General features: G+C 40.0%; 2 protein-coding genes across 2 annotated transcripts in view; one reads left to right on the plus strand and one right to left on the minus strand.

Annotated features, from left to right (window-relative positions):
- Positions 1–8275: 8275 nt before the first annotated feature.
- On the minus strand, positions 8276–19899 carry LOC101863265 (dynein light chain 1, axonemal). Its single transcript, XM_005097868.3, has 10 exons — positions 19786–19899; positions 17679–17717; positions 14494–14600; positions 13471–13526; positions 13016–13071; positions 12247–12336; positions 11113–11166; positions 10660–10696; positions 9895–9981; positions 8276–9249 (listed from the first exon to the last, which is right to left on the minus strand). Exons 1-10 carry the CDS (start codon positions 19786–19788, stop codon positions 9215–9217), a joined length of 564 nt encoding a protein of 187 aa, XP_005097925.1. The 5' UTR covers positions 19789–19899; the 3' UTR covers positions 8276–9214.
- A 307-nt stretch (positions 19900–20206) lies between these two features.
- Positions 20207–27157, plus strand: part of LOC101846072 — a gene marked incomplete in the record, with an annotated part of 29677 nt that continues 22726 nt past the window's right edge. Inside the window, 4 exon segments of the mRNA XM_005097879.3 lie at positions 20207–20288; positions 24521–24639; positions 25372–25493; positions 26605–26745. Coding sequence (XP_005097936.2) covers positions 20260–20288; positions 24521–24639; positions 25372–25493; positions 26605–26745 — 411 coding nt within the window.

The raw sequence follows: 27157 nt of genomic DNA on the forward strand, positions 1-27157 counted from the left end.
CAACGGATCCTCGAATCAATACCAATGCCTGAGACCGTTACATCTCTCTGGTTCTCCTCGTATTTTTCAGGGAGCCGTTGTCATTTAGTTGCCATTCAACGTATGCGATCAGTAGGATCCCTTGAAGGACTTATAAACATGCCTCAGTCAATTGAGCATTTTGGGTTCAGTGTTCTTTCTTAACTCTCATAATGGAGTAACCCAAAAAAGCAAACGGAATTTAAAAATTTGATAATCGGTGTTGATTCGCTACCCTAAACAGCATTTTCTAAGCGCACGATTTTAATTTAAGTTAGTGAATTGGAGTGTGGCAAAAGAGAAGAACAAGTCCTCTGGATTCTCCAGGTGACCGGCATGTAAACACTCGAGAACGATGGGTAAGTAGAACAGACTGGAAAGGCGAACAGTCTGTTTGGGTGTAGCTTCTGTATTTCAGCATCTCATTCAGTTAGATCTATTATTTATACTCGGAAATTTACATTCTTAAGACTTAATATTATTCAGTGTTGACAAGATGTTTGCAGTTGTTCCCACATGTTAATGGTGAGGTCACTTCCTGGTTTAAACTGCATGTGAGTCTATTCCAAGTCCATCTGCGATCGCCTTCAACTAAAGTCAATTTCTCGAACAATAATTAAATGATGCCCCCCCCCCCCCAAACAAAACCACAACAAAAAGTTTTTAAAAATTTTTAATGCTCGCTGTTGGAGACTCAAACCAGGGTCGCCTACACCATTGTTACGTGTTGTTTGGACAACAGTAAACATGCCGACTAAAATTACACTCATGATCTGTGGCACCTGAAACAACCACCCTCTGCAGTTGTAGATCGCTATGTTAAACAGGAGTGTCGTCAGCAGCATTGGCAGTGCGGGTTCAATCTCACATGGTAATAGTGCATGTATAGTATAGCAACAGCCCAGTTGGTGTCCTGTTAGATAATCCTGCAACTGACCCTGTTTCAAACCCTTTATAGTGTGTCACTGAATTCGGGTTGTTTGGAAAGTTTGCAGGGCTCTCCAACCACTTGTCATGCTTCAATCGGATACGGGGGCGTCATTTTACTCCACAGTTGAACTGCAAGTTTGTAATGCATTGTTTTACTTTCTGATCTCCAAAACGGCTTATGTGATTTCTTTTGCAGGCACTTCTCAGGAGCTGCCCCTAAATTTGGGTGAGCAAATGGCTGTGGTTTTCCTGGGACTGAACCTCCTGGTGCCCCTCATCAGCTCAACCGTCCTTGCTTTCATCACTCTTCTCGTATTCCGCCTCTCCTCATTCATCAAAACAAAGATGGGTCGGGCATTCTCACAAGATTTGGTCCAAGAGTTCCATGAGGATGACGCTTCCAGCAGAACGGACAATATCGCCGAAACGTCAAACTTTCGAGCACATGACGAATCAGAGATGGAAAGCGGAGGTGGTGAGATTGCTTTCGGTGTGCAAGTGAGAAAACGTAGATCTTCCGTTGTTAAGGTAGACAACTCTGTAAGTTCTGTCTCGTCTTCGCGCGCAATGTCGTCTGCTTCTGGGGACAGGAACTTCTCGGCGAGTTCGGTGACTGCGATGTCTTCGTCGTCTCCATCCTCTTATAAACCACACCACAAAAGCAAGGGTTGGGTCAACAGAAAGCCCTCATCGCCGTCTGGAAATCGGGTGTCTCCTGCTACGTCATCGAGCATGGACGACGATCCCAGAAGCACCCCTGTCTCGTGGGCGTGGTTGGAGAACGGAAGCGAGTCTTTTGACACGGGGAAGAGAAGATCATTGAAGAAAAAGCTAAGTGATGGTTCTCGCGAGGACACTTTGTCTCCATCTGGTCTTTCTTTGAGAGGTTTGGATGACAATTATGACAGCACACACCCGGTGTTTGTAGATGACCTCCAAGCATATGACATTTGGTAGTACACGCGACAAAGTGTCCATTCTACGATGTACTATTCAGTGACAGCTTTTTCTCAACATTCCTGAACTCGACTTGATGCTAATGTAGAGTGCACACTGCACTGTTGTGTGGCAATGAAGTCTTTTACGCACCACATCAGCCAAGCATTGTTTTATCAACATTAAGATATTTTTACATTTCTCTTTAAACCAAAGAAAAGATTGTGGCTTCATTCTATTAGGGTACTCATTTTTAAAAATAATTTATGGTCTTGTGTAAAAGCCCAGAGTGAGTCTTCTTATAATTTATATCCTACTAACATTCAGACAGTGCAACACATTATTATCATTGACCGTAAAAATTCTAAAGATGACCAGGTGTTGCCCGGAAGTCTCTACTATTGATTTTAAAACTTGATTATTAAAAGCAACTTAGAAAACCCATAGATCTACATGCTTTAGTGCTGAATTAATTAACAAAGCATAGTATTTACTGCTCTTCACATAAGTTTGATCGACGCATGGTCAATATGATAAACACATTGCTGAGTATTGTCCCATCAATATGATAAGGATGCCAGAAGACTCTCTGGAGAGTTCACCCGGGACACCCGCACCTGTGACGTCTGGCGATAGGGCTCTTCCCCTTGGACACAACATAAGTCGAACCTGCTCTGACGTTCACCTGTTCAAGACAATCACCTGTACAAACGACAACGCCTCACCTCCCCCCTTATGTATTTTCTTATTATCCTAGAGGACGACCTATTTTTGTTCACGACTATGAATGGTTGCCTTGGGCAGGTTCGAATTTTATATTCAGTTCAGTTGTATCTACTAGAATATATCCGGCAAAATTGGGGTAGGTCTCCAAAAGAGTCTGACTCATAAATTGTGGTTTAATTTTGGTCGAAAGGGTTTTAAATAACCGCAGTCGCGTCGGTGATTTTCACAGTTAAGACTTCTTTATTCTCAAATTAAATAAAGTTATCTAAAAAAAACCCAAAAAACAACAACCCCCCCCCTTGCGGCTACCGTGCTGGCCATGGCAGAATACACGTAGGTCCTTTGTTGTGCGAATTTAGTGAGCACGTAATTGAAGTTCAGGTTTGAAACCAGCAAGGCTCCGAATTCTGTTGTCTTTCCCACAAGGTTTATTCTCTTCGCCAAATGTACTGGCACTCTACCATTGATTGATATAAACTGAAGGGTGTCTAAGCAGGTGTAAAACATGACCATCATTTGAAATTTTTGTTTAAAAAATCGTTCTGCTCCTTTTTCAGTCTGCTTTGTTGTGTTTTTTAGTTTTAGTAGAGGTTTTACAGCGCTCGCAACTTCATAAGGTCATATGAGCGCCAAGGGGTGGATGTCAACAGAGAAGTCCTTACAGGGAATCAGACTTAGACTGGGGGTTGTTGTGTGATCTTGTCCTTCTTTCGTTGTAACGAAAAAAAACCCTTTGTAATAAACGGAATTCATTTTTCAATTATGATTGCAACAAAATGTTCTTGGTGTCATAATATTATTATATTGGTATTGCATGTATGTGCGTACATAATAGGTCTTTATTTCAGCCAGTCAAAATACCCAAGTCTTTGAGAGAGCTAATTCAAGTACTTTAATTGAATCAAACGTTGTTTATAGGCCAAGTAACCCTTGTGAAGAACAACATTGAAAGCAGGGAAGTCAGTATGGGTTGTTGGGAGTCTGAGAATCTTCACTTGCTCGCTGTGGAACTCACGGATCAGCCAGTACGGAATGTCATCAATGTTTATGCCTGTAATGGATCTGTAGATGAAAAGGAATGGGGTAAGTTAGAAAACATTCGACAAACACTCTCTGGTCAGACTTTATTTTGTGGAGATTTCAACGCCCGAGGTATCCAGTGGGGTAATATCAAGGACAACGCACAGGGAGTTGATTTAGAAAATGCTCTAGACTCGTGTGATCTAGCTATACTAAATGATGGGAGAATGACACGCATGGCACAGAGGAAAAATGATACAGACAGTGCAATAGACTTGGCTTTAGTTTCTGTACAGATGGCAGCTAAATGTAGATGGGACGTTTTGAGCAGTCACGGAAGCGACCATCTTCCATGCCGAGTCTATATCAGAAAGACTCTTGAGAAATGTGGCCCGAAGAGGAAGAGACCATTTAGATACACACTTTTGGAGACTGACCCTATCACCATTCTACGCAAGAACACAAAAGAAAAGAGCCAATGCATAAGAAAGGACATGACTAAACCCCCATGGTGGAATGAGGAAATACAGGAGCACTGGGTTATTAAAAGAAAAGCACTTAGAGCGGCTCAAAGGAATCGAATGAATCCAGAACTCCAGGAAGCTGCAAAAAAGGCATCAAAGACTTTTAAAGAAACAGCAGAGCAGGAGAAAAACAAGAAATGGGAAGACTTCTGCCAGAATATTACAGGTGACAGATCTCTACAAAAGTTTTGGAGGTTTCACAAGGCAATGAACAACAGTCAGTCAAGAACATGCCTTCCTGATTTTCAGACAGAGGACAGTACGTGGGTTAGATCGGAAGAGGAGAAAGGGCAGGCTCTTTTGAACAGATACCTGCGACAAACGAATCAGAACAATGAGAACGAAAGAATGAGCATTCTAAGGGACATAGAAGGAAGATACTGGGAAGGAGAGGAAGAGTTAAAAGTCACATTGGAGGCTGTTCGAAATATACTTAAGACGGCACCTGACACAGCACCAGGCCCAGATGGGGTGCGTTATTCCCACATCAAGGATCTGGATGACCGCAACTTGGAGAGTCTCGCAAACATCCTGGATACTAGTTTGCATGACGGGTTGGTTCCACAGGATTGGCTGGACAGTTATCTTACACCCCTACCAAAGCCCGGGAAGGACCCCACAAAAATTGAGTCCTACAGGATTATCACAATGCAAAACACGGTGGGGAAACTAATGGAAAAAATGGTGTCCAGATGGATGTCCAATTTCTTAGAGCGCAACAATCTGATACCTGTGGAACTTGGAAGCTACCGCCCTGGTAAGGACACCTGGAGGAATGCGGCAATTTTGGCCTCCGACATATACGACGGTTTTGAGGAGGGAAAAGAGACACTAGTCGCCGCAATAGATCTAGAAGATGCTTATAACCGGGTGCCCTTTAGCTTGATCATGCGAACTATGATCAATATGAAAATCGACTCTGAAATGCCTTGTTAAATAGAAAGGTTTTCTTGCGCCTTGGCAGCTGGGCTTCTGAACCTATTACCATAACCCCAGGACTGCCCCAGGGATCGGCCCTGTCACCAGTCTTGTTCAATACATACACCATCGGTCTTACAGCCAATCAGTTGGAGGGACCTGGCCGTACGCTAAGCTTTGCAGATGATGTATTGGTATATAGGCAGGGGAGAGATCGGAAGCTGATTGCAAGGAGCATGCAGGAGGAATTGGATCGAATTGGTGAATGGTGCGAACAGAACAATGGAAAACTTAATCCAGCGAAGGCAGGGGTACTGTGGACCAGTCTCAACAACAGGGCAGTCAAGCTATCATGCCTACTGTCAATATACAAGGCACACAGTTGGAAAGGCAAGAGAAATTGAAGTACCTGGGCATTACCTTTGACCGCACCCTCTCGGCAAAAGACCATGTGACGAATATTATCACCAGAGCAAGGAAAGGACTTGTTGCACTGAGAGTGATGGCTGCATCTATGCCCCAACGCGCCCTTATGATCATGCTTCAAGCGGTTGTACTGTCTGTAGTGGACTATGGCCTTGGTATGCTCACCCTATCCAAAACCCAGCTACATCGCCTCGAAGTCATTCAAAATGAAGGAATGAGAACTGTTCTGGGATGCACCCATGACACAGCAGCATCAGCGATGAGATATCTGCTGGACCTGCCAACGTTAACCCACCGACACAAACTAGCACAAGTCAAGGCCTACCTTCGAGTAACAGCAGACGAACGTCACCCTCTACATCCGAAAATAGGAAACCAAGTGCGCCAAAGATTGAAAAGAGAATCTTCATGGATGGTGCAGGCGGAGCGAACTCTCGGTATGTGCTGTGAAATCGAGGACATAAAAAGAGGATGTGACTGGATGAGGCCGGAAAAAGACATGAGCAACTTCATGAAGGTGATAGCTACGCTAGGTCGAGAGTGTCGCGAGTGGCCAGCAAATGCAACTAATTCGGAAATCGAGGCCATTGTTGAGGAAAATTCAGTGAGGGGTGATGTTGTCGTCTTCACCGACGGATCAGTGAGGCGTGGCCAGAAATCTGGGTGGGCGTTCAGTGCTCGAGTTGACGGGAAGATAATTAAAGAACAATCTGGAGCCTACGAGTGCACTATGTCGAGCATGGCAATGGAGGTCAAGGCAATAACACAGGCGCTGGAATGGATCAGCATGGAAGCGTATAAACATGCCCTGTTTGTCACAGACTCGATGAGCACCCTAGAAAAAATGAGGAGTGGGTGGCTCTACAGTGACTGGAGAGCTTCCATTGCAAATAGCCACCTCCTAAGAATTACATGGGTGTTCTGCCCTGGTCACGCCGGGGTGCACGGAAATGAGCGTGCTGATGAACTTGCCGGCAAAGCAACACCCAATGGGCGAATCATGCTCGACCCACCAATGGTGATCGCCAGATGCAAGGAGAGCCTTCTCAACCAAGAGGAGACAGATTCCCACACACTCAGCACAATAAAAGGAAAGTGTGTGCGGGGCACAGCGAAAAAAAGTTTGCTCCGAGGAGTGGTCAGGCGTGTCTCAAACCAGCCCCTCATGGAGACAATTAGCAGGAAGACCCTGATGTGGACGCTGGAAAGGAGAGATGAGCAGCTATGGACATGCGCCGCCTGCTATGATTCTAGCTCTGGATCCAAGTAAGTTGTTTATAGGTTTAAAGAGACGGGTCACTTGTGTTTTGAACCCCCTCCCGGTAACACTGATCATTTGACTTTTATAAAAAAGTAAAAGAGGAGAGATGCATATTGTTAACTCTTTGTGAGACACATTTTATCATCAAATGGCCATGTGGTGTAGAGTGTTCGGCTCAGAAAGATTTAAAAGAAGTAGGCAGTCTTTGTATTCCATAATTAACCTATCTTCGATGGATCTCCATACATATGCCTGTGGTGCGATGGCTTACACTTCGCCTTTTAAAAAATAATGTAGATGTTTTACGCCACTATCAACACATTTTAGATCATACTGAACGTTGTTTGGACCCTGTCTGTCAAGGCCTACCCGTCAGGCTTAACCGCTACACCGCAGACGCTGGTTTCCTTGTCTTAAAAACGCCGAAGACGTAAGTTTGAATTGGGGGGGGGGGGGCACGTTTATTACATTGAGTACCTATATCAGTCTCCTGAGATGCTACGTCCCGTTCAGATTGACGAGTCTGCTCTATCAAGTTGGGTCGAAGCAGCCCACCTCTTAAATGGTATTATAGATTGTGTCGATGGGGGCGTAAAACATTTAGGCTACTATCCTTTGTAGCCAGAAAATGTGTCTTAATTGTTTCTCTGTCTGTTGTTTTTATACAGCTCAGGCATGAAAAAGCTATCACTTTTGTCTTGGAAAGTGATAAGTGAACTAAAACTCAAAGTAATGTGGAGTATATTATTATCAGTGACACAGTGCTCAAGTGCGTGGTGAATACGGTGTGTCCTTGAGCAAGACGTGATTCAGATAATCATCCTCCAAAAAATAGAGTGCTGCACAGTGGCAACTAGCATTGGCATGTTTACAAAATTGTCTGTACTGGCGTGAATTGGCTAGAATTAATATACATGATGTGTATCAAGTGGCATAGATGAATTACATACAGTCTAGCATGCACAGAGTGAACTGATTTTAAAGTCCCGAATTTTTTCAGGCACGTATATCCTTAGTACATGTATTAAACTTCCAAGTGTAGATGGCCGATGAGACGGCTGTAAGTTTAATTCTTGAGGCAGATTTAAAGTCAGAATTTGAGTAGCAGTATCAGTTCATTTATCCATTTTTTAAAAACCACCAAACATTTCAACTCCTTCATATTACAATTTCCCCACACAACAAAGGCTATTTGTTGGAGGGTTAAAACATATAACAGCAAATTCCGTACAAAGTGAAATGATTTCAGCATTCCACTGATTTGTACATGCTAAATTGTACTTGTGCTTGTCATTGTACACAAAATGTCTTCTCAGGGGACTGAAAAAAAAAGTATCTTATTTATACCAGCTAAAACAAAGCACGGTATATCAACAGTACTTTAGTTGAGATCTTCTTCTTTGGTGTGGATCTGTGTCTCTGGCTCAGTTGCCCACAGTAACATACACTTGTCAGTATAAAATGTGCACTGGTCTGCTTTATGGTACAGAAACAAAAAAGAAAGAAAACTAATTCATTCACAGTGTTGATGTCCGATGAGTTCTGATAAAACTGGTTTATTGATATATCACATTGTAAACATAACATAATCATTCACAACATCTCTCTCATCACTTTCTTTCACTGGTACATAGGCTATTTTTTTTTTTCACACATAGAAGGCAGAAATAACCAAAATATAGTTATTCTCAGTAAATTTTTAAAATCCTCCAATTACACTGTACAAAACTGGAAAACTATAGGAACAAATAAACATGATCTCTATAGAAACTTTGCACATGAACAGCTGCTACAATAACTCAAAGTATATCACTTCTTTCATGAACAACAAACACAAGATATTTACAATGATATAATCTAATATATCGCAAGAAAACTAATTGTTTGATTTGCATCAAATAAATACTCTGAACATTATATTTCTGCTATCACTTGATTCACATGAGTTGTTTCTATACTCCGACTTCCCTCATACTATCAGGAAGATGTACTAAAAGCAGACATCTTGTTTACTCAAAGGGCTGGTTATGAAATTCTCCTTGCTTTTTTTATGCATCAATGCAATAGAAATAGAAATGTCTAGTAAATAATTTTTGCCCCGAAAAGAAAAAGGGACCAGGGAGATGGACAGATATAAATTTATGTGATTCTACCATTTAAACATTGAGAATTCTAAGACTATGTCCAATGTAACCAACTGCAACTTTTATATGGTTATAGAATAGAGTTTTCATGCACAACCTGAGAAAAGTTTCTAATACTGTAAAATATTTATTTGAAGAATCTTAACTTTTTATTTTGTACGTATGAGCTGAAATATTGCATAAACATTTTTCTTTAGAATGTTCAAGAAAAGGACGGTCTTCAAATTTCCTTGTTTTCCATAACTGTGCTTGTTTCATCAGTAAATCACAGATTAGGCTTTTGCAAAGATCCTTGAACCTCTTTGTACTTTCTAGTCTTCTTCCTCTTGGCGTACAATGGGGACACCTGGAAAGGGTATTGAATAAAAGGCAGCGTTAAGTTAAGGAAGAAAGCAATCTGCTCTGAATGTAACATCTGGTAGACAAGCTTTTTTTGAGAAAACACATCAACATATTCAGATAATATGCTTCACTGTTGAAGGCCTATCTATATGATTCAAAGAACAAACTGTTATAATACTAATTAATACAAGTATTCATACTTGATGCATTTCTTACATTAGAACACAGCAAAAATTCTACAATTTAGCTAGTACCCTGCATCAGGATTGATAATTTAAATATAAAAAATGAGAAGAGCTAGCACAAACCAGCAAAATAAGCTGTTAACTCATATATTTTCCTCCGTATTTTTTAAAATGTATAAATAATAATAACCAGAAAACAATTCAGTATGATGATCCATTTCTTCCCATTTCTAAATATTACTAGAATGGATATTTCAGTTTAAAATTCCTTTCTGACAAGAAAAATGTTAAGAATACAGAAGTGGAAAAAGACCAATGACATTCAAGGATAAATGACACAGCTCCTTGTTGGCTCACAACATTTTTTCTTTTATTACAATCTGTAGTAGATAGTTAATGAATGAAACATATACACATAAGTAAGCACAGGCCTGGAAAAACACAAGATACAAAAAAAGGCTCACCATCCAATTTCTTCAATTTTGGTAGTTTCTTTGCAACTTCATCTTTCCAGTTTCCTTCTGCTGTTTGTTTCTCCTCTAAGGGGTTTCCTGAATAGAAATGACAATAATTCTGGGACTTATCAATCAATTTCCACAAGAAGAAAGCATGAATTTGCCATACGAATTAAAGAAAAAATACACAACTGTTTTGTACAGATTGGAATAAAAATCTCTTTCTTGATTGTAAAATGGAGTTCCAGGCAAATATCATGTCTGACAAAGAAACTATAGAACTCCTAAAAATATACATTCAAGAGGTTTACTGTAGGTAATATATTCAAAATCCCAATAAGATTACACATACTTCCGACAGAAAAGGGGGTCAAATAAAAATTGAAGTATGAGGCTGGGGACCTCTCAAAGGAGAAAATGAAAGAAAAGACGAAAAACAGAAAAATAGAGGCAATACAATTTTTTACTTTCAGTTTACTCAAATAAAAAAGATTAACAGCGGCACCCCGACATAATTAATGGTAGATGTTTTCTGTCATGCAGTGACAGTGGATTGAGACATATTTAACACATCCACTGGGATTAAACAAATTAACATATTACCGTAAAATGAACAAAACATATCTAAGCTTCAGAGACATAAGTAGAACAATTCGATCTTTTATCAGAACAAATTTTGTGCACTCATATCATTGAAATGTATCATGTTTTAAGAAATGTATGCAGAAAGCACGAAATGAAATTCTGTTAAATGTCGTGAGGCAAAGTACATACCAACAAAAAGTAAATCCTCAAGACAGGGCATTTCAATCTGCAGATTAGAAAAAAAATAATAAATCAACAGTCGCTTGATAAAATACAGACTCTGCTCTGGTTTACAACAGACAGAAAATGTAACAGAATATCATTGTTATGTGAAACATCCATATGGTCTAACAAAGGATAAACCCAAATCTACAGATGCAAAGGCATTTAAATACATGTAAAGGCAGAAACAAATAATGCAGTTCTCCAAAAGTATATATTTTCATTGCTATTGCAGTCCTTATCCCTGATGTTATGGTCATAATCTACATTTTCATTATCTCTGTGTTCACGTGCCATAACCATTTCTTTCAAGGTATAAAATGGCAGACAATCACATGATTTTTATAACTTGTCTAGCACTGAAATGTCAAAAGCTGATAAAAACCTAGTTATAGAATGAAAGACATTTAATTTGCATACCAATTTGTTGAACTCTGTCCAGTCTACGACTTTGTTGTTGGACATCCATAAGATCTGAAGATGAAGACACAAACAGGTTAAAAGTAACTAGATCTAGTAAGAATGAATTGAAAGCTGACCAAAAAAAGGAATGCAATAAATAGTAGTGATTTGGACTGGGAGAAACAAAGGTTGAATATTATGTGTATAGGCTGAATCAATAGCGGGCACACTGGTTTTGACCTCTATGATATGAGCGGCTCTGTGAAAACCAGTGAGAAAGGGAACATTTTCTAAACTAACATGTATGATCATTTTAAAGTGCAGTTTGCTATTCATTTCTGTGTAATTGGAGCATTAGCACAGTTCCTGCCTTTTCCTGCTGTGATAATATTCAAGCACACTGGGTTTCCATGGAATGGCAGTAAAATTCCCAATAGTTTTGTTTTGAAAAAAATATGAGAACAATTCTATTTAAGTCATATCAGAGTGCATTTCTGGTATATCTACCCAAAATGTCCCTCGTAGATCAATAAAGCTATCTTTTCTTAAAAAGTTCCAACATCAAATATGTCTTAGCATAAAAAATTAAAGCTATTTTGTCACAAGAATGTTTCAGTTACAGCTAGTCATGGAAGACTTAAAATATACAGGGAATAATTGCTCTACTCAGCAAAGAAACAGACCAATTTCAGAGGTGAGAAAACCAATTGCCTCTAACAAAATTTATACCAACATATAATTTACTAACACTTCTAACAGAGAGCAAAAGGAAACAGATGACGGGGAAAAAAATGAAGTGAAAATATCAAAAGTATAAGAAAATATAATTAAAGAGAAAATATATTATTGTGAAGTTTGGTGTGTTGACAGACAGGGGCGAAATATATAACAAACACGACAACCTTCGTGTATGGTTGGACGTTAACTGATGAACAAGATTCCTTTATTCAGTACAAACAGAAATAAGGGTAGAAGAACAGGCAATTCAGTATGTGCTACACATTAATTTAATATAAGTACCGCGTATAGCGTGAAGAGTAATTAGAGAACCGTATAACATATTTCGCAAATACAAAGACAAAGACATGTGGGTGAATGAACCTGACAGAGAATTATGAGCACTAAAGTAACACACATGCAAAATTGCCTGACCTTCAGTTTTTTCAGGACATTGATACCCTTGAGCTTCTCAATATTATTGTAGGAAATCCACAACTGCTCCAGTGTGTCTCCAACAGCTTCCTATAGGTTCAAAACAAAGAGAATTGCTTTTTAAAAATACATTTCAGTCCAACAAAAAATCCACATACACCCCCCCCCCCCCCCCCCCTCTCCACCCCTAAATACAAAGGAAATATTCCGTTCAATTCTCTTGTTCAACCTATACAAAATATAATGATAATACGAATATAACGGAACAGTCAAATAAGTTTTATTTCAACCTCCATGTGTTTATTTTTGTTTGAGTTTACATGCCAGACAAAAGCAGGTCTTTTTCATAAAAGCCTTAACATTAATAAGTTTCTAGGATTTACCATTTAAAAAAATATAATATAGATTCCTCTGATGATGGACTGGAGTGTGAGAGAAAGCTAGACTGAAGATATAGTGAGTACATAGGAAAGACTCTATTGTCACACCAGGAGGGCTGTGGTGTACAATATGTTGATAAGAGGGTTGCAACCCTTGTTGAAGGGAATGAAGATTAATTATTTTGTATCCCTTATTTTGCCTAAAAAGCAACAGGAAAGTGAACAAAGCATGCATATATATCAATCTGATATTTACATCAATTTATAGCAGTAGCTTTCATTTGGCATAAAAAGCTGAAAAAGAAAATATTAAAATTCAAAACAAAAGCTAGCTCATCATGGCAAGGGAGGAAGTCAAAATGTTGTTCAAGGAAAGAATGTTTACTCACCAAGCCCGTTAAACTCTTGATATTATTACGCCCAAGTGACAAAATCTTCAAGTTTTCTGAAAAGAGTACCAAAGCACTATGCATGACCATAAAAAATTTGAAAAACAAACAAACAACAGAATGAACAACAAAAACGCAACTTTACAATTTTAACATGACTTCAAGGTGCCAGTCCATTAGAATTCCAATAAAATTTGAAGAATAACCTTAAGAATCAATTTAGCATGGACACCACATAAGCGTGGCAGCACCTTTTAATTATAAGAAGAAACATTGTTGAAAAGAAATGAGAAAAGTATTTACTAGAAGACATTGTTTAACACACTACATGAATTAAAAAAATATCCCACACTTAAAGTTGAGTTGAGATGCTCATATGGATAACATATTCAATAGAAAGAAAATAGTCTACAGATATCCATGTCGTTATCGAACTGCGGAAGAAAATTACTTACTCAGCCCGTTCAAGTTGGCAATCTTTTCAATGGCATTTGTAGACAAGGAAAGTTTTCTGAACAGAAACAGAAATAAATAGAAATACTGGGTTAGTAAGAGGTCATAAAAAGCTATTTAACAAATGGCATGCATCAATTCCTTAATGTATTTTTAACTCACAGGTTACTCATTCAGCAATGGCAACTGAGGAAAAAGAATGTTATTGGTAAATGAGAACTTCTATTTTTGTTCCTGCTTAACCTTGCAGACGCTAATGGGGTCACAGGTAGAGGCACAGTATTAGGACACATCTTAGAGTAAAAGCAAAAGATGAAATGGGTCAACTTCGGGGATTTATGGCAATGCGGAGAAGAATTTTTTCTGGGAAACAAGACTGGGATTCTCTTTGAAATTAATTTCTAAAGGTCATAATAATAAGCAAATCTTGATATGATAACACTTAAACATTAATTCACATGAGAACGTTTCTGTAGGCACATAAAAGTAAAATTCCTTTGTCTTGAGCATGTTGGGCCATGATTAAAAGTGTACAAAAACCACCCATGGTCTTTGTGTCAAATGACCGGTTTGTACACAGATAAACACATGTAATATTGCTTGTTCAGTGACCAATCTGTGTGATTTATGCCCACAGCATCAGCAGGGTTAACATATAAAGTTATTGAATTGTGTGAGGAACTGGAATATTTGTACAGAAGCATTGTACTAAAAAATAGTATATGAGACAGTAGTAAAAGGTAAAAGTAAATTCAGAGAAAGTAAATAATCTACCAGGCAATATCAAATATTTTGTCATATCACATACTCAATATCACCAAAAAAATTCCAACCCATAGAAACAAACCCCCCCAAAAAAATTCTGTTAACTCTAAAAGATGAATAATTCAACTTTTCTGAACTGAGTGAAACTTAAAACCATTGATTTGACTGAGACTGAGAGTAAAACCTGCTAGTAAACTACAGAAAAGACAACAACAAAAACAAATTGTTACGCAAAACTTGTCGAGCACACCGAAACTTACTCGCATGTGGTGAGGGTTGACAGAGAGGCATCCATTTTCTCGATGGGAGGACAGACGCCAATCAACTTTACTTCTTTTGACTCACTCGCCTTTCCATTTTTCTCTTCCTACAAGAATGATAGAAACATTTTTTTTAAAGACTGAGACCATCTACTCTCTCTCTCTCTCTCCCTCCCCCCCCTCTCTCTCTCTCTCTCTCTCTCTCTACCCCCCCTCCCCTCTTTCTTACTTCTTACCCTCTCCTTTTCCCTTCTGGTTTTTTCCTTCTCCCTTTCTCAAATACTCAAACAAATGTCTGTTCCCCACACTCACTCATTTCAACCCCACTTAAAGCAGACAAGATTTAACTAAATTCTCCGCAGGACAAGACAACAGTCTAGTTTGTACATAGCAAACACACACATAGTGAAAAATTCACATATTGAACAGATCAGGTCCCAGATTTGCTAAAAAGTCAATAGAGTAGCGACAGGGTTGTGCGACAAGGGGGGGGGGGGGGACAGCGCGCCAACCCTGTGGTATGAACCAATTTAAACATGTTAGAGCGTTCCTGCGTTGATCAACATCCGGCAGCACCCTTTCCTGTTGCACGAGAATATTGGCAGGTCACTGTAGTTGTTTACTGCACGTACACAGAGGCAAATTATTTCCAGTCTTGCTTATTATGTATTGTAACAGTAACAGTGCATCGACCTGCAGTTGTAAGGCTGTCAATGCATTTTATGAAGATGTGTATACTTGTACTACATACAAAGCAGTGTGTTGTGCGTGTAGCATCAGTGCAAAGCAAAGCACGAAGCTGCTCAGCATCTCTGAGGGGATGGATGGGGGTAGGGATGCAGTGCCGACATGGCGTCTGGTAAGGCGGGGTTTCGCGTCTCGGACCTCTGCAGCGAGAACGGGGTAATATTATATTGCCTCAAGGCCCACACTAGCCACCTGACACAGGCTCTAGACCAGGTGTTCTTCGGGGCCATCAAACCAGCGTGGAAAGAAGGGGTAAGGAAGTTCGTGACCGACACCACGGAATCCGTCACACTGAGGACGTTTGCCGGCATCCTGAAGAAGGCCTGGACAACAGCAGCTCGGCTGGAAATAGTCATGAAGGGATTCACCAAGTCAGGGCTGTTTCTCTACAACCCTGACGTTGTCCTCAAAAGTGACAAGCTGAACCCAGCTGCACCTCCACAGGGTCCCCTGCCCCTACCCTCCACTTGTCATCCACCTCTTCTGCCTCTGTACCATCCACGACATCACAAACTCGCCGTCATCGACTCAAGGAAATATTCTCCTTGAACTTTAAGCTTGGGGAGGAGAAGGTGGACCTGTACCTCAAGAGGTATGACAATGGATACAACCTCAAGATTGACCCCGACTACAACATGTGGTCCAATATGATGGACGATATTGAACAACTGGCTCCTCCGCTCCCCCAGCCATCAGCAAGAGCCCTGGAACCTCAGACCCCCTCCAGGCAGATGACCATCGAAAAGGTGCTCACATTACCGTCATGTTCAAAGAACAAGGCCGTTAGAAGGCCTCAGCCACCTGTGCCACCGTCCATCAGTGGAAATGACTAGAAAGAGATGATACACACAAAGAAGAGGAAGGCGGAAGAAAAACAGCAGAAGGAAGAGAGAAAGAAGCAAAGGGAGCAGAGAAAGATGGAACGGCTAGCACAAGCTGAAGACAAGAGGGGACGCCAAAAAGAGAAAAAAAACAAAGGGAGCAGGCAAAGAAGGAGAAAGAGGAGGAGAAGAAGAGAAGAATTCAGGAGAAGAAGATGAATGCTTTGATTGTGGCCTCACAGAAGAAGAAAGAGGACGAAGATTCCTCTGACTCAGGAGAAGAGCTGGTGTATGATGACAGCTCCGACGATTGTGCTGTCGACTGTGCTGGGTGTGGAGCCACCACCGCAGGACAAGTAGTGCGCACCCAGTGCATGCTTTGTGACAAGTCGTGGCATGTCAACTGTGTCAAACAGATGGACCTGAAGGACAAAACTCTGGGAGACCTGGATGCCATGGACATCAAGCTCCTTTGCTGTATTGACTACTCCCCATCCCAATTTGTTTCATACAAATAGTGTAAACAATATCTTTGTTTATCCATGTGCACTTAGATCCTCATGTATCTACTCTGCTGTTCTTATTTAATTCATGATTTTCAGAGTTATCTAGACTCACTAATAGATTACTGTTTCAATAGTAAGTGTTGGCTTCACTCATTTTTTGTTTTCTTTCTCTTTTGGCAATACACAAAAAGTGAGCGTTACTTGTAACTTAACTCTTGTGTAATTTGTAAGAATATTTCCTCCTCTGTGGTTAGAAAATCATACATTAGCCTATAAGATTCATAATAAGAAGTTATTAGGGTATGTTGCAAGACCCCCCCTATCCTAGCACGCAGCCCCTCCATAAAACGCGCCACCGTCCAGCGGGAACGCGCATCCCTGCTCATTGTTGCACACACCCGCCCTCACTTTGCCTCACAAATACCACTACTGAGGGAGAAGGGCAAACGAAGCAGGCACAGTGCGCTGGGCCGACGATGGCAGACAAAATTTGCTTCTCATCAGTTATGTGCGGTTACCTCCCCTTTCATCGGGGACTGGCAAGGTCACTTTTTATGCTTTGGGTAGCACAGACTACCGCCGCTACTCTAAGTCTGTATAATCAACATACAATATAAATAATTCTTACACATATTTATTGCGAAAACAATTGGCTTCAATAAGGATAGATGTAACTAAACAAGACTGCAGATTTTGTGAAGTTTTGACGACTGCTTGCCAACCAGACAAGTGACTCTTGATCCCATGAGTGGGCCTCTGAAACCCCCCTCCATCTCGCCCTAAATTCTCCTGTCTAAGATGAAAAATGTCTAAGACTGAATTTTTTCTGGCTTCCTTGCGATTCCGTCTTACACAGATTTGACTGTACTTTGAAAAATATTGTAAGATTCTCATTTCATCTAGGCATAATAGCTTTGTGGTTAAAGACAAAGCAAGACCAAGACATCTTCAAGTTTCACTTTATTCTTCACAGATAGAATTACCAGAGCTTCACCCCACTATTCATGTCTCCTTAGAGAAACTGCTGACTTCAAGTCTTAAGCCACAGGCTGTGGAAAATCTGTCTATTCTGCAATTTTAGTTTTAGTCAACAATCCTTGTATCTACTTACAAATTTGCTGAGAGCTTCCTTGATTGTAGTTCCCTTGGACTGTGAAATAGAAGAAAGAAAAAATCAGGTTGATCATCTCATCCACAAAACAATCCATATGTTCACCGAAAACAAGGTTCATCAACAAAATAAAAATGCAATTCTAGGATTGAAAGAAATGTGCATCAGTTTAGTGTTACATTCAAATGAAATGGTATTTACCAGGCAGGATCTCATATGAATTAAACATCCACATCTCTGTCTAGCATCTCTGTTTGTTACCATTTTTTTGTCCAAAAGTTGTCACAAAAAAGGCAAAAGTTGCCATAAAAGATGCCAATAATTTTCAAGCTTTTAACCCTCTGTGACAACGCAACGTGTTGATAGATGTAACTCTAAAGCACCATAATTTCTTATGCTCCGTTTTAAGCATCCAGAATATCATTTGTAGCTACACAGAGTGTAAAAACGTGAAAAATAAAGGTTTTAAAACGGAATGAAATCAAAATTTGAACAGCACATAAACAACCACAAATAAATTAACAAAAAACGGGGGTATTCACCTATCCGCAAATTGGCCGTTTTAACCCTAAATGTGTGTAATTCAAGAAAAAGTACAGGATACTGGGTATTACAAGTAAATTATGAAATCACAAAGGGGCCTGCCAGTGTCAGTATTCTGTTTTCGTGGAGACAAGCTCTTCATAACACATATTTATATATTTTATAAAAGGTAGGAACAACATTTAATTAAATGACATTACGCTGTATAAACACAAAAAATAGAAAACACACCAGAACAATAACAAGAACAAAATTTAACACACCAGAAAATTAAAACACAACAAAGAGGGAAAAATAAAGAGACCAGCAATATAAGTAGTATAATAATATGTAATGTATACATATTATATTTGTGAAAGTTCGTCACTCAGGCCGCCTAAAACTTTGGAACCACTTAACTTTTGAATTTGACAAAATTAATTGTGGTTCAGAATCATTTAAAGGGTGCACAGTTCTATTGAGGAGCCTGAATTACTGTAGTTTAATTTTCAGTTTTTCATTAGTTTCGTTTAGATCTATCTTGGGAAAGTCCGCCTTCTAAGATGCCATTGTAAAATAGTGACGTTTTCGTTCAATAGCCGTGCACACTGTTTCCACACCTTTGAAATTCTGGAGTGTACAACCACGAAAGTGGAATAGAGAATCAATCTACACATCACTATATCTAAATCTTCTAATTTTTTACATCGCCAGGATTTATTGCTCCATTCCAGTATGGGTGTAAATATAGTAGGCCAATGACTTTCAGTTGATGTTAATGCACAGTCATTCCCTTCAACGAAAGGGGGGCCAGTAAGTGTACTTATATTCTTCTCATGAAAAATGAAAATAACAAATCAACGTCGTGTCACCAAGTGAGAAAGAGATGAAGTGAAGCAGAAGTTAGTGAAAATAAACTTTCTTTCTAAGAGTAAGAGGTTTGCTTTATTTTTTGTTTGCTTGTTTTTCATTTTTTTGTCTTCAAAAGAGTTTGTACACATTGAAGTAAGACACAAGCACATTTGACCCTATTCTTCATTTCAATGCTCCCCGCTCTCATTTTGTGCGAGCTGTGCGCAGAGGAATTATATTATGAGGGGAAGTCTTATAATTGGTGACCAGTTAGAGAATAAAATCTTTTTGTGAAAGAGAAATAAGGAGCAGAGATGAGAGAACAAGTTTGCCCCTATCTTATAAGTAGGATTATTGCAGAAGTCAGAAGGACTAAACATGAATGGATCTAATTATTTAAATAGTTAAGGTTAGTGTTGTAATAGGAATGACGATGAGCGAAGACAATAATTGGTAGCACCCAAATCAATGCAAAATATTTACAGTAGCCACCATGTATTCATCTTCAATTTATAACATGACAAAGTTTTCTTTAAACTATGTGTGACAACCTACTGTGTGAAAATGAACATGAAAACAAAACACACGCCACACTAATATTCAAATACATAAGACATAGACATAGATCTAGATTCTAGATCTATACTATCAACATCTGCAACACAGAGTACACTGGAAAAAGAATATAAATTTTACTCTCATAAAAATTAATATAAAAATTCTCAGAACGTACCATTTTGGAAGCAGAAGTGGTTCCCTTCACACTTTCAACAACTCGATCAAACTCGGATCAATTATCGCTACTCAATATTTCCTCGCGAAAGGAAGTACATACTTGTGAGTTGCCTAGTTACATTCTGCGCTGAGCCCTAACAATTTAATTGAAAAAGCATTAAGATATATTATTTTGATCAATAATTGATAATATTGCTTTGGAAGATTATAAAAAAAATAAAGTTAAGAATTTTTTTTACAATTTGATAATTTGACTACCGGAAGTACTATTTCATAAATAAACAATGGGTTCGGAGAAACGGTTCCGCCAGGCTGGCTGATTGGCGTATCAAAATGACTGCAAGGAACGACTTTATTGATAGTATCGATACCATATACTTTCCCCACCATCAGTTCCTATAAAAATATATGTATTTCCAATTCCGATACCACTGAAAACTGAAAAGACCTTATCGATACCACTTTGTTAGCAATGGCGGCGCCATTCAAAGTGCCGAAAGGGTAAGAAATGAAGTTAGTGGTTAGTTTTAAGTGCCTCACACTTGCATATTGTAAGCAGCCTAACCACAATACTGACTGATACCCGTACACATCATTTACCCCTGACTGCAAGACAAATGCTGCATAAATCCTTTAAAAGTCAGTGTGTCTGTATCAGACTGCTCACAGAGAAGATGGTGTGTGTTGTGTACAAGTTCACAGCTGGTTAAGTTGGTTAGGGTATGTTGCAAGACCCCCCCTATCCTAGCACGCAGCCCCTCCATAAAATGCGCTACCGTCCAGCAGGAACGCGCTGATACTTTATAGTCACTAGATCTCTAGATCTAGATCTAGTAGGGGGGGGGGTTTTTTTTTTTTTTTTTAGGGGGGGGGGGGGGGGGGGTCTTCCCCCCTGAAATACCATGTGAATTTGCGGCGTTGACATTTTTTAACGCCAAAATCGGAAAAGCTACAAAATAAGACCCTTAAGAGATGGTAGTGATTCTATAAATTTATCCATTCTTTGAACACTTAAACTTGAGTATTAATTTCTCATCACTTCATCTTCTTTCGTTCCACCCAGCAGTCTAACCAGCTGTGTTGCACCGTCTTGTTATTATTATCCAAGCGTCTTTCGACTTAAACTTGCTCAAACTCTAACTCAGATGATTATGAGAGATGAACAAGACATCTACTTTTGTGCAAACAATGTCAGAAACAATTGTTAGATCTAATCTAGATCTAGATCTATCCAATATTGATCGGAATAAGGCAACGTCATTAAAAAAATGAGTCAAATCCTAGGAGGTTTATCAAAATGAGTAAGCTTCCACAATTCAGGCAGAACTATAATATTATCATGTAGAAACAATGGCTACTACATCTAGATCTAGATTCTAGTACTGGCGTTTCAAATAGCACGGGAGCTATTCAGAACGCGACGTTGCAAATAGCGCTTGCATAGATTAAAACCCCCTACCAGGGCAGTGCTAATGACTGAATTGTCTCATTACTAAATGTTCTTATAATACATGATCTGCATGATGTAGATTTGTTAATGGAGGGCTGATTTAATCAATGTCATGCTCATCATATTGAACTGTGCCGCAACAAAGGGAGAACTGCTACTTTTTTCTTTCCTCATCCTTACTATTGTCATTTTCTCTCTACTTTTTTTGTATGTTTATCACTTTCTTGTGAACTGCTATTTCTGGGGTGCCTAGACAGTCGAAGCATATTTTGTGCTGTTGTGGCTAGAGAGGTGAACAGAGTAAGCCTGATTCCCCGTTTGGACTTCTCCGTTGATATCCTCCCCTTAACGTTCGAGCAGGGAGTCCCCCAGGGCAGCGTCCTGTCCCCCACACTGTTCCTTGTCTTCATTGATGATATTGAAGCAGGCCTGCCTGAAGCTGTGAAGACGTGCCTGACTCTATCTTGATGACTATACAATATACGCCACCAACATAAATCAGGCTGAAAACAGTGTCCAAGCTGCCATAAACTCACTTGAGCAGTGGGCAAAGCAAAACAAGATGGAGATCAGATGGAGAAAACAGAGTGCTCCTTCTTCACCACCAGCACTCACGAGGCCATGCGAAAACCAGCGCTCTCGCTCAAAGGCTTCCCCATCACCTTCAACTCCAACCCCACCTTACACGGGGTCACAATGGGGTGCCTCAAGGGAATGCATATAGCGAATTTATTATGCTACTTGTCGGTCAGCTATCGACTATTGTGCCCCTGCCTACATGCCTCTTGCCAAACCCTCCAACCTGCAGAAACTGGAAAGAAAACAGAATGAATTAGCAAGAGTAATCACGGGCTGCTCAAAGGATACTCGTGTGGACAGCCTCCTCATCGAAGCAGACACTTTACCACTAAGGCATAGAGCTGATGCCTTGACTGCCATCTCACTCGAGAAGTCCATGCATCTGCCTGCAATGAACCAACGCAGAGCCTCCGCAACAAAATCAGTGCCCACGCGGACAGGCAAGTCGAACTTGAGAAAGCATGCCCAGAACCTCGTAGCTGAAACTGAACTGGATACGTACCCACGTGAGGAGCTGGTTGTTTTACCCCCCACACAACCGTGGAAGGCTGCATCATGCAACGTGACTTTTAGCACCAGTCTTGTCGTCGATTGCAAACGTGCTAAGGAACCAGCTGTCAGGAAAGCAGCAGCAGAGGCTACAATTCAATCACTCCCCCTGCCTGATGTAGAAGTCTGGACCGACGGTTCAGCTAAGCAGGGTACTGAGTATGGAGGCAGTGGAATACTCATCAAGACAGGTGATACTGAACTCGACCAACGCATACCCGCGGGTCGATATTGTTCCAGCTATAGGGCCGTGCTTGTAGCTCTCGACACAGCGCTGGACATGCTTGTGGCACTACATACAGCAGGCAGCCTTCTGAACAGTGTACGCATCCATGTATACACTGATTCCAGGTCAGCAGTCACGCGCCTCTCATACGGCCCTACCAACCAATCGGAAAAGGTGGCTTGCTCAATCTGGCAGCATCTGCACACCCTCTGTCAACGCTCTGAATGTTCCATCCACTTACAGTGGATTCCAGGCCACGCTGGACTGGCTGGGAACGAGGAAGTCGACAGCATCGCCAAAGAAGCAACAGCACTTACCCAGATTGACACCCCAATCGATTTCTCAACAGCTAAAGCCGTCATCCACCGATAGACCCGCACAAAGTGGAAGAGAGAGGCGAAACCCAAACTGCCGTTTTCCCAGCCGCCATCATGCCAGCTTGAGGCCTCGCTCAGACGACAGGACCGCCGGCTTCTCTCCCAAATGAGAACTGGTGGAAAATTCCCAAACTGAGATCATATCTCCTCAAAATTGCGCCAGCAGACAACCAAGATCCGTCCTGTCGAGCCTGCAAGGAAGAGGACGAAACTATGGACTATGTGTTTCTGAGATGTCCCGCCAGCTATCGTGCCAGAACGCGTCTGCTGGGACATTTCAGTAACTCACTTTCAGCACTTTTTAAGGACCCCCGGGCAAGTGTTGATTTCCTGCGTGCTGTCGGTAAAGCTAACCGTTTAAGAAGCCACAGCGCCAGAAGAGAGAGAGAGAGAAATTTCATATGACTGTATGCAGTTGTGAGCGTTGTAAAACCTTACTAAAACTAAACTGAAAATTAATTCTAGTATTGTTATACTATAGAAGATATTTATAATTAATTGATTATAATTATAAAATAAATAATTTAGATAAGTGAGACTTGAGCAGATAATGAATTTTGAAGCAGTAAAAACTTTCAGATCATAAGGCACAGTACTAAGCTTTTTCATCTGGAATATAAACAACTTTGTACAATTTAGTATTAAGTTCACCAATCTCAACGACTGACGAACTGGGCAAACAAACAAGAGCCCACTGGCAGTGGTATCTTAATATTAATGTAGGGTGTATTCATTAACCAGCAACATTCTAATACCCTTCATTTCGGTGTTCAATCTAAATGTAAAGATAATGAAACTTGGCAAACAACCAGAGGAAAAAAGGCCAAACTGAACGTTGCAAAATGTTTCAGTTTCATCTGAAATCAAACTTGCACACATTAACGCTCGTCAATCCCTCTGCCTATAGTAGGCATTTAAGCCTAAAGTGACTGTGACAGTCATTGTCTATACTATATGCAATGGACTCTTGCTGAGAAATTTTGTATTACTCCAGCACCTGGCCAGCAGATGCTGTGATTAAGACTCAAACTGAGTAGTGTACTATTATTATCATCACTAGCAGTTTATAACATGTCACCACTATAATAAAGCGATAGTTTTTAGTTTCAAATCAGAAAACTTCACCTAAAAGTAGAGTGGACACGTACACTTTTTTTTAAAAAGGGGAGGGTGTGGGGTGTCATGGCTCGTGGTAAGGCCACTGGAAAAAAGAGTTGAGGTGATTAGGTGGGAACAGGAAGTGTAGAAAGGAGGCAGAGAGGGTGTTAATCTCTGTCTTGTGTGATGACTCTGGCTGTTCATTGTCTCTCACACGCTTGTAAAACAGCTTTTTGTTTTAAAATGTATTACAATTTATGCTGTTGTTGGGAATACAAGGCTAACGTTCTTTAAGTTCCTCTATCTCTCTAAAAGAACCTGCTGCATGATCTCAGTTCTGATATTTTTTCTACCAGTATTGATGAGTATCTGAATAGTATGAATAAGCCAGTCAAAATAATTGAAAGACCTTTTAATTCTCCACCTACTCCCTGAAACTTGTTTTACTTCACAGATTGCACAATGATGGAGGAACGAATATGCGTCAGACACCTCAGATCCTAGCTAGGTTGACTGGGGGTCTCTCTCAACTGTATAGAGACATAAAGAATGGAAAATGTCACTCAGTATCAGGTAACTGGTAAATCAACCAAGTTGTCTAATTCACTTTATTATTGTGGTCTTTATCTTAATTGCAGTTACTTTTTTTTTGGGGGGGGGGGGGGGGGTTAACTTCTGAAAGAAAAGATAATGGTTATTCAAAAAATAATTGTCAATAAGAGAGTCGATTTACAGTTCATATTGTCTCATTTTGCACCAACATATATCATTTGTGGAAATCTTTATTTGACAAAATTCCTATTTTAGGCGGCTGCGATTGGTTTATTCAATTTCCTTAAAATTTTTTATTGAAAAAAATGAGTTTTTAGTATGTTTGAGACTATTTGAACCTGTAAATCTTACAGAACTGGCTTTTTATTTTTTTAAAAGTGAGAATAAGAGAGCGTTTGTAATGGAAAGATGAATCCTCCAGTCCATTTCACTGGCGAATATAAAACTACATCTATTGCTTTTTTTAGGACTGAAGATAACTGCAATCAAGACCTAGATCTTGATGGGTTACAATTTTGATAGTGAGGGCATTGATGACTTGTTATTCCTGGTGGGCGCCGGGAAAATGTTGATTTTTTAACCCACAAATCTCAGGTACTTTTAATACACATAAATAACAATACCATAAATGCATTCTATATTTTATTACCTGTGAAATGACATCTAATGTATATTATAAATCTGTTGGTGTAGAACTTTTTAACTCCCTTCACTTTCACCTTCTCAGGAAATTACCGAAATGCTCTGTTTCAGAAAAAAGTACAGACCATGTGGGGCATTTCTTGCCAGTTAGTGGTCTTTTGATGCATGATCGTTACAGGATTCAGTCGTGCATACAAGCACACGGGCAGTCAGCTGTTCTTGTCAAAGCAGAGGTCAGTGGATTTTTTTTCCCCGGTTTCCATCACATGTTTCTAGTGTTGAAAGGGGACTGCAGTAAAATCAACAAATCTCGAATAAAAAAAATCATGAATTCTCTGGTATCTCGAACATAATGCTCGGTCCCGTTTCAACCCCTATGTTTTCTTTGTATTGACTTCACAGCGTTACGAAACATGCAGCACTCGAATCTCGAACAAATTTACTTTGCATTCTCAACTAAAGACCCGGCTTTACAGCCTTTCTGGCCGCGGGTTGGTGTTTCTTTGTTATTGTTACAGTTACAGCCAAAATGTGGTCCTTTTCTCGCCACAATAGGCTGGAGGAAGGGGGATTGGGGAGTGATGCTGACCGCACCGCATGACTGGCTTGCCATGCGTGCAATCATGCTGTTGGACGTGTGCGGTGCTAGAGGTGTAACTTTCTGTAAGCCAATGAAATGAGAGAAAAGGAATGACATATGAGTCGGCTGTGCATGCACTAGATTTTCTGCTTCCCACTGTCATTCATCTTTTTGCTTTCACACCGTCAACACGTTCATCAAGGGGGCTAACCGTGTTAATTGTTTTAATTGGTTTTTTTTTTTTTACCTCCCTTGATTTTTTCTCTATTTCTTTGTAATTGGGGCTTCCACAGACATGGCGAATTGCGGAAATTTCTAACTATATTTCCAGTCCCTGACGAATTTGAGTTACTTGTGTTTGACTGTATGTATTTTTGACTCAGACTTTCTGCATTACAACAGTCTTGTGGTACATAACAGACTTGCAGTACATTACAGATGTGCAACATATGACAGCTATTTGTTCAATATGAAAGCTAATAAGAGCATTTGTTCCCAATGGATTGAAAGTAAATGCTGAGCATGAGTATCCAGGTTGTTGCTCTTCTTTTCTTGTGGCATGATTTTATGCTTTGAGGCCAGCTTCAATTACAGGTTTGGCAGTCTTCTGTAGCACATTTCACTGGCCCGTGTAATTTCTCCCAGAGGTTCAGGAAAGTTTGTTTTTTCTCTTGTTCTGAAGGACGTGCTCGGCTGTCTGGTCAGCTTCTATTTAACTGCTTATTACTTTTGTTATTAAGTTGCTTACAACCTTTGTTCTTCAGGATCTGTGTAAAAACATGAAAGCTGTTGTCATCAAGGTGATGCACACATCCTTTCAGGCTGTGGGTCTGAGAGAGATGAATACCTTGAGGAGGCTTCACAGAGCAGATGCTGAGAGCACATCCCACTGTTTACATTTACTGGTAAGGAAGTTGAAGATAAAGTTGAGAAGGTTTTTATGTTTCTGACTCCTACTTTTGGTATATGGAAATAGCTTTTGGTAGAAGTTGTAAAACCGGCTGCGTCATCCTCTGCCTCTGTACTTTAGTCTGTTTTGTTGCTGTGTAATGATGACCCTTTTGTATTGAAGGATGAAAACCTATAAATAGCCTATCATTGGTAACAATTACCCTTTTGTGTAGTAGCCACCCACCTGCTTTGACTGGATACTCCTTCAGCTCAGTTGTTATCATGCTAGATTGTAGGATTAAGAGGACTGTGCTTAGTTTGATCATGGATTCATGAAAGTGTTTTTATAGCTTTAACACCCTTTTGGTCTAAAAGGTGCACTTTATTGGTCCTCTCTCTCTCTCTCTCTCTCTCTCTCTCTCTCTC

The sequence above is a fragment of the Aplysia californica genome, unplaced genomic scaffold (assembly GCF_000002075.1).
Source record: "Aplysia californica isolate F4 #8 unplaced genomic scaffold, AplCal3.0 scaffold00165, whole genome shotgun sequence".
NCBI lineage: Eukaryota > Metazoa > Mollusca > Gastropoda > Aplysiida > Aplysiidae > Aplysia > Aplysia californica.

Excerpts from the sequence above, each read along its gene's own strand:
- LOC101863265 (XM_005097868.3), bottom strand. Across the intron at positions 12,337-13,015 it reads TCAAGAGTTTAACGGGCTTG|GAAGCTGTTGGAGACACACT; the intron begins GTGAGTAAACAT and ends TTGAACCTATAG. Across the intron at positions 9,250-9,894 it reads AAAATTGAAGAAATTGGATG|GTGTCCCCATTGTACGCCAA; the intron begins GTGAGCCTTTTT and ends TACCCTTTCCAG.